The sequence below is a fragment of the Phyllobates terribilis genome, unplaced genomic scaffold (assembly GCF_046119375.1).
Source record: "Phyllobates terribilis strain yellow unplaced genomic scaffold, ASM4611937v1 Scaffold_13__5_contigs__length_258822181, whole genome shotgun sequence".
NCBI lineage: Eukaryota > Metazoa > Chordata > Amphibia > Anura > Dendrobatidae > Phyllobates > Phyllobates terribilis.
Genome location: NW_027362773.1, coordinates 217,768,992 through 217,782,408, shown reverse-complemented (window position 1 = coordinate 217,782,408; position 13,417 = coordinate 217,768,992). Strand labels below are relative to the sequence as shown.

Sequence of the window (13,417 nt, the reverse complement as noted above, 5' to 3'; positions counted from 1 at the left end):
GAATGGACAATTTTCATAGTCCTGAAAATGCAGAAAAATCTTTAAATAAGAAGGTGTGTCCAAACGTTTTGTCTGTACTGTACATTGGATGGAATATTTTTGGCCGTGTGTCTTTATACCTCCTTTTTTGGGGTATTACTTATTAATTATTGAAATAAAACATCACTTTTAAGAATTTATCATTAATTGGTGTTTAGAGTCAGTGATCTCATTCAGCAAGAGCCCACAACAACGCTCCTGCGGTCTGTCTCTGTGGGGTCATCCATGCCTCAATTCAGAAAAGTTTGTCTACTTAGAGAGGTCACCCTTACAAATTCTGCAATACCTGAATGTGGAGGACCCAAACTGCCTGGAAAATATGCAGAATAAGTGACACAAAGTTCAGACATACCCTTATTTTCTCTATCAGTTGCAGTTCAGTGAAAGCAAGAAGTTTGGAAAATGCAACGCCGGTAATGGGACCTGATGAAATCTTCTGTGATGACACATACTTCACTTACTAGAAACGAAGACTATCTTTACACATCCTACCTGGGAAATCAAGTTACCCAACATAAAGCACATCAATGTTTTTCTGCTGAAATTATCCACAAGTTTCATGTGAAACAGACCTACTCTCCCATCTGAAAAACCGAAGTTAAATGAAAGATGACCACATTCAAGATGGCCACCAAGTTAGTGACATGACCTCACAGGTTTCTACCTTCCCACACAGTTTGTATCTGAAATTGGATCACCAGAACGTATCAGAGAAATATAAAGCGGGGGCAATAGTAAGCCCGAGCTCTGACCAATGCTGCCTGTGGTTTGTGCAGCATGAATCAGCTTTAAGCCCAGCTGGGCAGATTTTAGACATTTTTCCCACGAACCTCTCGTTCATCAATATATATATATATATATATATTTTTTTAAACGTATCTAATCTTGTTCTAGAAACAACTGAAATATAGAAAAGTATATAATTTGTCATATACTTTAATCAGTGGCATAACCCAGGCATCAACATGTTCTGTCCCCAGTAGAACAATACTGAAGCTAAGGTCCATGTCTTCTGTCACATGAAGGAACATTAAAATAAAATATCTCATTTGAAGTGTTGGCTGGAAATGCATACTTACAACATTCAATAGGTATGGAAGCTGTTTGTATGGAGAGAACTTTTCCATTCGGCTGGGGTATGTGCACCCTGAACACCAGGCGCACCCGCGTATTCTTCCTGCCAATGTCCGTCTCCCCTTTACGCAATTCAATATCTGAATTCCGCAACTTTAATATCCCAGCACAGTCAATGCTGTAAAACAGTTACAGTGAGATTGGTTATATATTAACATTATCAGAAGAAACATAACATACTTTAGTCCTAAAAATATTAATACTAAGATTTAACCATCAAAGAAACCTCTGACCAATAGCGTAATATAGTACAGCATACGAATGATGATGGCCGCACTGAGAAGTCCTTGTACACCAACCACATCACTGGCTAATATCAAATGTATTGCCAAATTGTATTAAGTCCATGCTGTACCTTAACCCCATAAGGATACTGCTCAGACAGACAACGGGGACATGGCATATTTTCCCATTTTTGCCTCACTGCATTCAGAGAGCAAATCCTATTTAAATCCCTTTACATACATTGGTGAGAGTTCTTTTAAAGATATATTGATAAACAGAACTCGCTCAGCAATCTATAAAAGAACTCGCTCACCAATGTCAGTGAATAAAAAAAATAATATGCATTGGGGTGTATTTCTTAATTTATATTTCTTTTTTTCAGTACATAAAGTAAGCACTGAATTATTTTTTTTGCGGAATGCACAGCCCTTTTCCTCTGTTTCTATTTTGGTAGTTCTCCAAAAAGTTAAAATTATTATTACTTTTTTTGTACCTTTTGAAACAATAATGGTAGTGTATGTTATGCACACGCCCGGGCTGAGCGGCGTGTGCGTGTGATTGTAGTGATTCCACTGGACCGTGCCGGAGAGTGAATGCCTGGAGGGGCGTAACTAGGTATTCACCCGATCCGACCAGGGACGCACGACGGCATACGACGCCAGTGCACCAAGGAGGAACCGAGCAGAGGGACCAGGTGCTACTCCAGGACAGACCCCGGACACGGCTGTTGACCCACACAGGCGAATACAGGAATAGACTGGTAGGCTGGCACACAGAATGGTGGGTATAGGCAGGCACGACTGGTGTGCAGGCAGGCAGGTACAGGCAAGCACAGCTAGAGTGCAGACAGGGAGGCACTAGCAGGTAGTAACACAGGCGGGATAGGACCCAGTACACACTGGGACTCAGGAACAATACAGGCAGAGGGGTACAGGCAAGCACAGCTAGAGTGCAGACAGGGAGGCACTAGCAGGTAGGGACACTGGCGGGATAGGACCCAGTACACACTGGGACTCAGGAACAGAACCACAGATGTGGCGGACAAACACAACAGAGTGAGGCCGCCCAGAGAGGTGAGCGAGAACAGGGCAGGACAAGGCCGCCAGGAGCGGTGAACAAAGGATCAGAGCTGAGCGAGACTGCTGGAGCAGTGAGCAAGAGTAAAGCAGGACGAGGCCGCCTGGAGCGGTGAGCAAGAGTGGAGCGAGACTGCCGGAGCAGCGAGCAAAAGGGTCAGAGCGGAGCAAGGCTGCCGGAGCAGCGAGCAAAGGAGTCAGAGCAGGCTAGAACCGCCGGAGCGGTAAGCAAAGGAGTCAGAGCAGACTAGAACCGCCGGAGCGGTGAGCAAAGGAGTCAGAGCAGGCTAGAACCGCCGGAGCGGTGAGCAAAGGAGTCAGAGCAGGCTAGAACCGCCGGAGCAGTGAGCAAAGGAGTCAGAGCAGGCAAGGCTGAGTAGGGGGGACAGGGCTCTGTTCACACGGAACAGACAGGAAGAGAAAGGCAGAGCCAGATACCCACAGGGTACTTGCAGTGAAGTAACGAGTGGACCACAAACTCACAAACGGGAGTACAGAGACAACAAACAGGAGTTAGGTACAAGTTCAGACTCTGCAGAAAAAGGAAAGGAACGGACATAGAGGCAAAACAGGTAAAGGATAGGAGAGAGTTCAGACTGGAACTGAGCGTACGGAGGAGACCGACACTGCAGCGGGATACAGGAGCGGGTCTGGGAATACGGCCCCCAGAGAGGCGGGACGAACAGGCAAGGAGCGTGTTCAGACAGGACAGACAAGATACAGGAGCGGGTCTAGGTAATCGGCCCCTAGAAGGCAGGAGGAACAGGCTAGGAGCGTGTTCAGACAGGACAGACAAGATACAGGAGCAGGTCTAGGTAATCAGCCCCTAGAAGGCAGGAGGAACAGGCTAGGAGCGTGTTCAGACAAGATACAGGAACGGATCTAGGTAATCGGCCCCTAGAAGGCGGGTGGAACAGGCTAGGAGCGTGTTCAGACAGGCCTGGAAATACAGCCTCCAGGAAAGGCAGCAGGCAAGAGTACACAGACAGGACTCAGTTCAGACACGGGAACTGATACCACAAGGCAGGAGACATAGACAGGACTCAGTTCAGACAGGAACAGATACCGCAAGGCAGGGACACAAACAGGACTCTGTTCAGACGGGAACAGATACCGCAAGGCAGGGACACAAACAGGACTCAGTTCAGACAGGAACAGATACCGCAAGGCAGGGACACAAACAGGACTCTGTTCAGACGGGAACAGATACCGCAAGGCAGGGACACAAACAGGACTCTGTTCAGACGGGAACAGATACCGAAAGGCAGAGACACAAACAGGACTCTGTTCAGACGGGAACAGATACCGCAAGGCACAGACAGGCAGATCTAGGAATACAGCCCCTAGAAGGCGAAAGAACAGGCAAGAAGCGTGTTCACAAGAACAGACCACAGTTCAGACACAGAACTGGAAAACAGGCAGGAAAACAGGATAGGACCTGGCATGTCAGAGACAAAAAAAAAGCCGACTGACAGGACACAATGCTCAGGCGCCATCTTGAGGAAGAAGGTGGTATAAATACCCAAAGATGGACAGCAATAGGCTGAAGGTGCAACAGGGGCGTGTCCGCAGCAGGTACAAGAAACAGGAAGTTCAGCGGGCGTCGCCCTATGCAGCCAAAACAGACAAACAGACAGCAAGGAGGGAAGCCAGAGAGACATTCTGGACTGGAGATCAAGTGCGCGCTCTTGCACAGTGGGAGATGGACCACCATGCAAGGACGCCGCCAGGTATGTTACAGTGTATATTTTATACTTTTCTGATGTATTAAGATCAGGGCTGTGGAATGAGAGTCGGTGTCCATTTTGGTGGAGTCGGAATCCGTATAAAATGGACCAACTCCGACTCCTAAAGTATAGAATAAATTGGGTTCAATAGTTCAATGCAGTCTGTGGGGAATAATATTTCATAAAAATTTGGGCAAGTTATGAAAATGTCTTATAAATGTCTGTCCTATTCCTGATCAAAAGGTCTAGCGTTTTAGCTGAAATGAATCTGTGCTGCAGTTTATGTACATGATATGTAGTGAAGCTCCTCCTCTACAGATAAGGGGAAAAAACAAACACACAGGGAAGGAATGCCTGCACTCATCTCAGAACTGCTGGAGTGAACAGGAAAGTAGGATTAAGAAAAAAAGAACAGGTTCTTGCTATTATAACTGATAATGCTTCAAACATAAGTACAATTAAACTGATGAATGAGAATAATGAAGGTGAACAGCAGCGAGAAGTACATTTCAGATTCAGTGTGTTGGAGATGGAAGGCCACAGTCCTGTTCCCATAAATGAACAGACAGATATTACTACAGAAGAGCAGCAAAATGATTCTTTACAATTAGGTGATCTTGTTGAAGCGGCTTCATATCTCTCTCCTATTCATCACATGCGCTGTGTTGTGCACATGTTGCAGCTGGCAATAAGAGATAGTCTGCAAGAGTGACATGCTGCAACTCTGATTAGCAAAGTGAGGAAATTGGCTATTGCTGCCAAAACCCCTAAAATTGATTCCATCTTATGGAGACATGCTGGAAAAGGGGCAATTGTGGAATTACAAAATTTTTCACTTGCTCTCAAAGAAGAAGTATTCAATCATTCATCAAAACTGACTGTGCACGAGGCAATTCCTTTATACCCTGAAATTGTTAGAGATGTTGCCCATGTGGTTACTGCTTTGCCACCAACCCAAGTTAGTGTAGAGAGGTTGTTATTAAAATAATTAGGTCAGATTTGAGGTAAATCTATGAAAGAGGATCTGATTGAGGCGATACTATTTCTCAGAACAAATTCATAGACTGCACAAATGTTATTCAGTACTTTTTTGTTGAAAACTGTTTTTCCCCCCACTTACTGCATAGTGTATAATAAATTGTAAAAAATATGCAAAAGTTTTTTTGTTCTAAAATTGTATTCCAATAATATATATTTTATGTTCTATCAAAATAGCTTGATTAATGTATCATAATGATGATTAAAAGCCTGATGTTACCATTTTACTACAGTAAATGTATCACTTAAACTGAAACATGATCCATGTATCAGGGAGTCAGAGTCGTGGAGTCGGAGTTATGGAAATAGAGTCGGAGTTGGATGTTTGGCTTACCGACTCCACAGCCCTGATTAAGACTTTCATTGCTCTTATTCATGAAATCTTTCTATTGAAAATTATGGTGTTTTTTTTTTTTTTTTTTTTTTTTTTTTTTTATGCACTTTTTTTGCTAACTGATCTTTTTAGACTTTATTTAGCAATCAGGCGTAGCAATGGCTTCGTCGGATGAGGAAATTCAGAGTAGACTCCACCTCTCACAGGTACATGTTTTCTTACTACCGTACTTGTCTTTTCTATCCAATAAACTTTGTACTTTTGAAATTAAAACTGCAAAAGTTGAAGGTGGAGTATACCATAGTTTTTTCGGAAATGTTTTTGGTCATGGATCTTTAGTTAAATTTAAAGAGAAAAGTTTCAAATTTAAAAAAATAAATAAATATTGTAGTAAAGTAATACATGCCAGGCTGTGAAAAATTGCAAAATAGATCCCGGAAAATATTTAAAAGGGAATGCATCAGCTACATTTTCTTCACAAATTAAAACTAGAAACAAACACATAGCATTTGATTCGTTGATTTGTTTAGTTTTGTGTGTTTTGCGCCTTTTTATTATGCACCCAATTCATTATTCTATTGGCGTCTTTTGAAGTCTATTTTATATGTGCCTGCCTGCCTGTTTGTTTATTTTGTGCTTTGTGGGCAGAGTTCAGTGATCACAGATGTTTTCGCCTAATTCATCAATGGCGGCTTTTTAATAAGTCGCAAACATTGCCATAATATTTTTGCAATTTAGACGCCAAAATTTGAAAAAGCAGTTCAAGAAAGAAAAAAAAGCCCGTTTTTCACTTTGCGCAAAACTCATGATTCACTTGCACCATTTTGATGAATTTGTCGCCAAGAACAGCAACTAATACCAAAAAGAGTGCAGACTTATTTTATTATGTACTCTATTCTTAAATAAAATACAAGAACAAACATATCTGGTATGGTATTGCTGCATCCATAACGACACAAATTATAAAACTAAAAAAAGAAGCAAAAGTTGCCATTTATGCAAAAAAAAAAAAGAAAAGGTCTGTGAGGAAAGCAGCATTAACAAGTGTAGGAGTGAAACATGTAATAAAACAAAACAACTGTATGTCCCAAACACACTTGTTAAACGGTTTAGGTAAAGACACATTGTAACAAATGTACAGAGAATTAATTATAGAATACTAGATAGCAGGAATTGTAAAGCCCACCTGGCACACATATTGTTTTCTGGTAAGAGTGGTATTTCCAAAACCTTGGTGCTGGTTATGATAATCTCTTGGCTTGCAGTAGCTACGGTTTTGCCGGTTATTCTGTGCACCTGGTAAAATGCATGAGGCCTCAGATACCGGTCATCGGCTGTTCCAATAAACATCTGCAGGTTAACCGGCTTCTCTGCATAACCTACGAGCTGGAAGACAAGACACCAATGGTCATCAACTGTTAATTATCTACTAGTTACAAGTGCTTCTCACTAAATTAGAATATCATCATAAAGTTAACTTATTTCAGTTCTTCAATACAAAAAATGAAACTCATTATATATAGAGTCATTACAGAGTGATCTATTTCAAGTGTTTATTTCTGTTAATGTTGATGATTATGGCTTACAGCCAATGAAAACACAGAAGTCATCTCAGTAAATTAGAATAATTAACAAAAAACACCTGCAAAGGCTTCCTAAGAGTCTAAAAAAGTTCCTTAGTTTGTTTCAGTAGGCGCCACAATCATAGGGAAGACTGCCGACTTGACAGATGTCCAGAAGGCAGTCATTGACACACTCCGCAAAGGGGGTAAGCCACAAAAGGTCATGGCTAAAGAAGCTGGCTGTTCACAGAGTGCTGTATCCAAGCATATTAATGGAAGGAAAAAGTGTGGTAGAAAAAGGTGCACAAGCAACCGGGATAAAAGCAGCCTTGAAAGGATTGTTAAGAAAAGGCCATTCAAAAATGTGGGGGAGATTCATAAGGAGTGGACAGCTGCTGGAGTCATTGCTTCAAGAGTCACCCCACACAGACGTATCCAGGACATGGGCTACAAGTGTCGCATTCCTTGTGTCAAGCCACTCATGACCAATAGACAACGCCTGAAGCATCTTACCTGGGCCAAGGAGAAAAAGACCTGGACTGTAGCTCAGTGGTCCAAGGTGCTGTTTTCAGATTAAAGTAAATTTTGCATTTCATTTGGAAATCAAGGTCCCAGAGTCTGGAGGAAGAGTGGAGAGGCCACAATCCAAGCTGCTTGAGGTCTAGTGTGAAGTTTCCACAATCAGTGATGGTTTGGGGAGCCATGTCATCTCCTCGTGTAGGTCCACTGTGTTTTATCAAGACCAAAGTCAGTGCAGCTATCTACCAGGAAATTTTAGAGCACTTCATGCTTCCCTCTGCCGACAAGCTTTTTAGAGATGGAAATTTCATTCTCCAGCAGGACTTGGCACCTGTCCTCACAGTCAAAAGTACCAATACCTGGTGTAAAAACAACAGTATCACTGTGCTTGATTGGCTAGCAAACTCGCCTGACCTTAACCCCATAGAGACTCTATGGGGTATTGTCAAGAGAAAGATCCCAGACCCAACAATGCAGACGAGCTGAAGGCTGCTATCAAAGCAACCTGGGCTTCCATAACACCTCAGCAGTGCCACAGGCTGATCGCCTCCATGCCACGCCACATTGATGCAGTAATTGATGCAAAAGGAGCCCAAGTATTGAGCGCATTTACTGAACATTCATTTCAGTAGGCCAACATTTCGGATTTTAAAAACATTTTTCAAGCTGTTAAAGTATTCTAATTTACTGAGATAATGACTGTTTGACTGTTGTGTTTTCATTGGCTGTACGCCATAATATCAACATTAACAGAAATAAACACTTGAAATAGATCACTCTGTTTGTGATGACTCTATATAAGAGTTTCACTTTTTGTATTGAAGAACTGAAATAAATTAACTTTTTGATGATATTCTAATTTAGTAAAAAGCACTTATATGTTCTGGCCTTTTTCTCCCCCCATTGGAGGATTTGGTAACCAAGAGATTGTAGAGGTCTTTAAGTGGACGCAGATAAAAATTTATTATCGTGGAAGTTACTACTCAAAATACATTTTAACATTTATAGTTAAATGTAATAAAGAATATACTGAATTATAACGACAGGTAATACATGTCAGTCAGTACAATACATTCAGAAACAGGTCAGAAACAGAATGTCACAGATAAATCTAAAAAAACACACAAAGTATAAATGTTCGGTTCGAACATGAACCTTTCTCAAGTAAGCCCATTACCAATCTCCAATGAAATCACCTGTCTTACATAGCATGTAGGAGCGCCTCAGAACCCGATCACATCATGATAAAGTATCTGAAGATATGAATAAAACTGATTTTTCATTTTCTCATCACTGTTGCAGAGATATTAGCTTGTAACGGTTATATGTTAATTCCTCCTTCAAACAATGGGGCATTAGTGGAGATTCTTCTCTGGGGGCGTGAACATTTTCCCCTGTAGGATGTTGCCCAACCATAAGCAGTAGGTGTCAACCAGGGGGGAAACAAGAAAACGTCCCACAGTAGCTTAAATGGGTGGTCCAAAGTATTTTTCATCCTAAATCCCTATCCATTTAGTGCCATAATCTAAACTATTTTTTTAACATACTTAAATTAAAAATTCCCTCTTCTTCCGGAATTACATTATCTAACTGCTTTTTTTTCCACTTCTTTTTTGATGCATGCAGGGATACCCGAAACTGACGTCAGTGGTCTCTGCACGTCGGGTATTCTGACAAAGGGCTTTGTTGTCGGCTCGTTAATGCTGATCTGAGCCGGCAATAAATGAAATTCATGAGGAATGCATGTAGGGACTCCTCCAAGAAATAGTGAGGAGTCCAAAAAGGTACCAGAAAAGGTACGGTAGGATCCTAGAGAGGAAGAGGAAATGGAGAAGTGTAAATACAAGTGAAAAAATGAAAATAAATGAAATAATATATAAATAAAAAAAACACGTCACTGTCACTTCCAAGCACCTGCGCAATAGAACCCTGCGGCGCAGTGCACGTTGAGACGGGGCCGGGAGGAAGCAAAGAGCTCTTTGAGCATGCCTGGAAAGTCAGGGAGCACAGTGCACATCACATAAAAACACTTCTCTGCAATCAAACCTTTGCTATGGGCCATACAGGTATGTATAGATTTACTTTTCTATAACCTGTATGCCCATAGTAGAGGTCTGATATCTCCCAGGGGGTGACATTCTCTTTAAGATAAGAAGCTGTTTCATCACAGAAGGCAACCTTTATATGGGGTTCCTTGAGGCCCAAGCTTAGTATCAGAACTCTGCAGAGACCTAAAAACCAGAGTGGTCACGTGGTGCCAGACCTATTCTTATACTACCTAGCTGGCCAATTACATTGTCTACAGAGTTACATGGGGAAATGAGAAACCACCTAAGGCCACGGCCCCACCATCAGTATTAGGTCAGTATGTTTTCTCAGGAGTGGGAGCCAAAACCAGGTGAGGAACAATCAGAGAAAAGGTATAATAGCAACAAGTGCACAGCTTCTGTATTTATCACCCACTCCTGGTTTTGGCTCCCACTCCTGAAAAAATATGCTGACCGAATACTGACCAAATACTGATAGTGGGGCCGTGGCCTAAGGCTGAAGTCACACTACACTGTGTGCAGAATTATTAGGCAAGTTGTATTTTAGAAGATTATTTTTATTATTGATCAACAACTATGTTCTCAATCAACCCAAAAGACTCAAATATCCAAGCTTAATATTTTTGGAAGTTGAAGTGTTTTTTTTTTTTTAGATTTGGCTATCTTAGGAGGATATCTGTTTGTGCAGGTAACTATTACTGTGCAGAATTATTAGGCAACTTAATAAAAACCAAATATAATCCCATCTCACTTGTTTATTTTCACCAGGTAAACCAATATATCAGCGCACAAAATTTAGAAATAAACATTTCTGACATGTAAAAACAAAACCCCAAAAAATTAGTGATCAATATAGCCACCTTTCTTTATGATGACACTCAACAGCCTTCCATCCATAGATTCTGTCAGTTGCTTGATCTGTTTTCGATCAACATTGCATGCAGCAGCCACCACAGCCTCCCAGACACTGTTCCGAGAGGTGTACTGTTTTCCCTCCCTGTAGATCTCACATTTTATGATGGACCACAGGTTCTCTATGAGGTTCAGGTCAGGTGAACAAGGGGGCCATGTCATTATTTTTTCTTCTTTTAGACCTTTACTGGCCAGCCACGCTGTGGAGCAGTTGGATGCATGTGATGGAGCATTGTCCTGCATGAAAATCATGTTTTCCTTGAATGATACAGACTTCTTCCTGTACCACTGCTTGACGAAGTTGTCTTCCAGAAACTGGCAGTAGGTCTGGGAGTTGAGCTTCACTCAATCCTCAACCCGAGAAGGTCCCACAAGTTCATCTTTGATGATACCAGCCCATACCAGTACCCCACCTCCACCTTGCTGGCGTCTGAGTCGGAGTGGAGCTCTCTGCCCTTTACTGATCCAGCCTCTGGCCCATCAAGAGTCACTTTCATTTCATCAGTCCATAAAACCTTTGAAAAATCAGTCTTAAGATATTTCTTGACCCATTCTTGACATTTTATCTTATGTTTCTTGTTCAAAGGTGGTCGTTTTTCAGTCTTCCTTACCTTGGTCATGTCCCTGAGTATCGCACACTTCGTGCTTTTTGATACTCCAGTAACGTTGCAGCTCTGAAATATGGCAAAACTGGAGGTGAATGGCATCTTGGCAGCTTCACACTTGATTTTCCTCAATTCATGGGCAGTTATTTTGCGCCTTTGTTGGCCAACACGCTTCTTGCGACCCTGTTGGCTATTTGCCATGAAAAGCTTGATTGTTCGATGATCACGCTTCAAAAGTTTGGAAATTTTAAGACTGCTGCATCCCTCTGCAAGACATCTCACAATTTTGGACTTTTCAGAGCCCGTCAAATTTCTCTTCTGACCCATTTTGCCAAAGGAAAGGAAGTTGCCTAATAATTAAGCACACCTTATAGGGTGCTGATGTCATTAGTCTACACCCCCCCCTCATTACAGAGATGCACATCACCAGATTTACTTAATTAGTAGTTGGCTCTCAAGCCTATGCAGTTGGAGTAGGACAACATGTATAAAAAGTATCATGCGATCAAAATACTAATTTGCCTAATAATTCTGCACACAATGTAGAGTGTGGCATTGGATGCGATATGCTAATGACCTGCGGCTCCAGCTCTGCTGCGAGCCTGAGCTGGGTGTCAGTGCTCTGTAGTGAGATTCTCTTGCATGAGAGAATTGCAAGATAGGTGCGGAGAAGATGGAAAAAGTGATTTCTCCATCTCCTCCATGGCCTGACTATGTATATCAGACTACACTGGGAAGACATCCTAGTGCAGTCCAATGTTTCACACGCACCCATAGACTTGTATAGGTGCGAATGAACCGAGTTGGCATGAGAAAATAATCGCTGATCTGCTCTGCCCCATAGGTCAACAATGGGTCGAGTGCTATCTGATAAAACATCGGATAGCACTTGGCCGTGTTATACAGTCATGGCCAAAAGTTTTGAGAATGACACCAAAATTATATTTTCACATGATCTGCTGGCCTCTGGTTTTTATTAGTGTTTGTCTGATGCTTATATCACATACAGAAATATAATTGCAATCATATTATGAGTACCAATAGGTTATATTGACAGTTAGAATGAGTTAATGCAGCAAGTCAATATTTGCAGTGTTGCCCCTTCTTCTTCAAGACCTCTGTAATTCTCCCTGGCATGCTCTCAATCAACTTTTGGACCAAATCCTGACTGATAGCAGTCCATTCTTGCATAATCAATGCTTGCATTTTGCCAGAATTTGTTGGTTTTTGTTTGTCCACCCGTCTCTTGATGATTGACCACAAGTTCTCAATGGGATTAAGATCTGGGGAGTTTCCAGGCCATGGACCCAAAATCTCTATGTTTTGTTCCATGAGCCATTTTGTTATCACCTTTGCTTTATGGCAAGGTGCTCCATCATGCTGGAAAAGGCATTTTTGGGCACCAAACTGCTCTTGGACGGTTGGGAGAAGTTGCTCTTGGAGGACATTCTGGTACCATTCTTTATTCATGGCTGTGTTTTTAGGCAAGACTGTGAGTGAGCCGATTCCCTTGGCTGAGAAGCAACCCCACACATGGATGGTTTCAGGATGCTTTACAGTTGGCATGAGACAAGACTGGTGGTAGCGCTCACCTCTTCTTCTCCGAATAAGCTGTTTTCCAGATGTCCCAAACAATCGAAAAGGGGATTCATCAGAGAAAATGACTTTGCCCCAGTCCTCAGCAGTCCACTCCCTGTACCTTTTGCAGAATATCAGTCGGTCCCTGATGTTTTTTTCTGGAGAGAAGTGGCTTCTTTGCTGCCCTCCTTGAAACCAGCCCTTGCTCAAAGAGTCTCCGCCTCACAGTGCGTGCAGAAGCACTCACACCAGCCTGCTGCCATTCCTGAGCAAGCTCGGCACTGCTGGTAGTCCGATCCCGCAGCTCAAACAGTTTTAAGATACGGTCCTGGTGCTTGCTGGTCTTTCTTGGGCGCCCTGGAGCCTTTTTGACAACAATGGAAGCTCTCTCCTTGAAGTTCTTGATGATGCGATATATTGTTGACTGAGGTGCAATCTTTGTAGCTGCGATACTCTTCCCTGTTAGGCCATTTTTGTGCAGTGCAATGATGGCTGCACGTGTTTCTTTAGAGATCACCATGGTTAACTGAAGAGAAACAATGATACCAAGAACCAGCCTCCTTTTAAAGTGTCCAGTGATGTCATTCTTACTTAATCATGACTGATTAATCGCCAGCCCT

The 13,417-nt window shown here is 42.2% G+C and overlaps 1 protein-coding gene across 1 annotated transcript in view; it reads right to left on the bottom strand.

Moving 5' to 3' along the window:
• The window catches only part of NFATC3 (nuclear factor of activated T cells 3), a 159,922-nt gene that overhangs the window by 63,870 nt on the left and 82,635 nt on the right, over nucleotides 1-13,417 (bottom strand). Inside the window, exons 4-5 of the mRNA XM_073659299.1 lie at nucleotides 6,760-6,959; nucleotides 1,119-1,291 (exon numbers count right to left, since the gene is read on the bottom strand). Coding sequence (XP_073515400.1) covers nucleotides 1,119-1,291; nucleotides 6,760-6,959 — 373 coding nt within the window. The remainder of the gene's footprint in view (nucleotides 1-1,118; nucleotides 1,292-6,759; nucleotides 6,960-13,417) is intronic.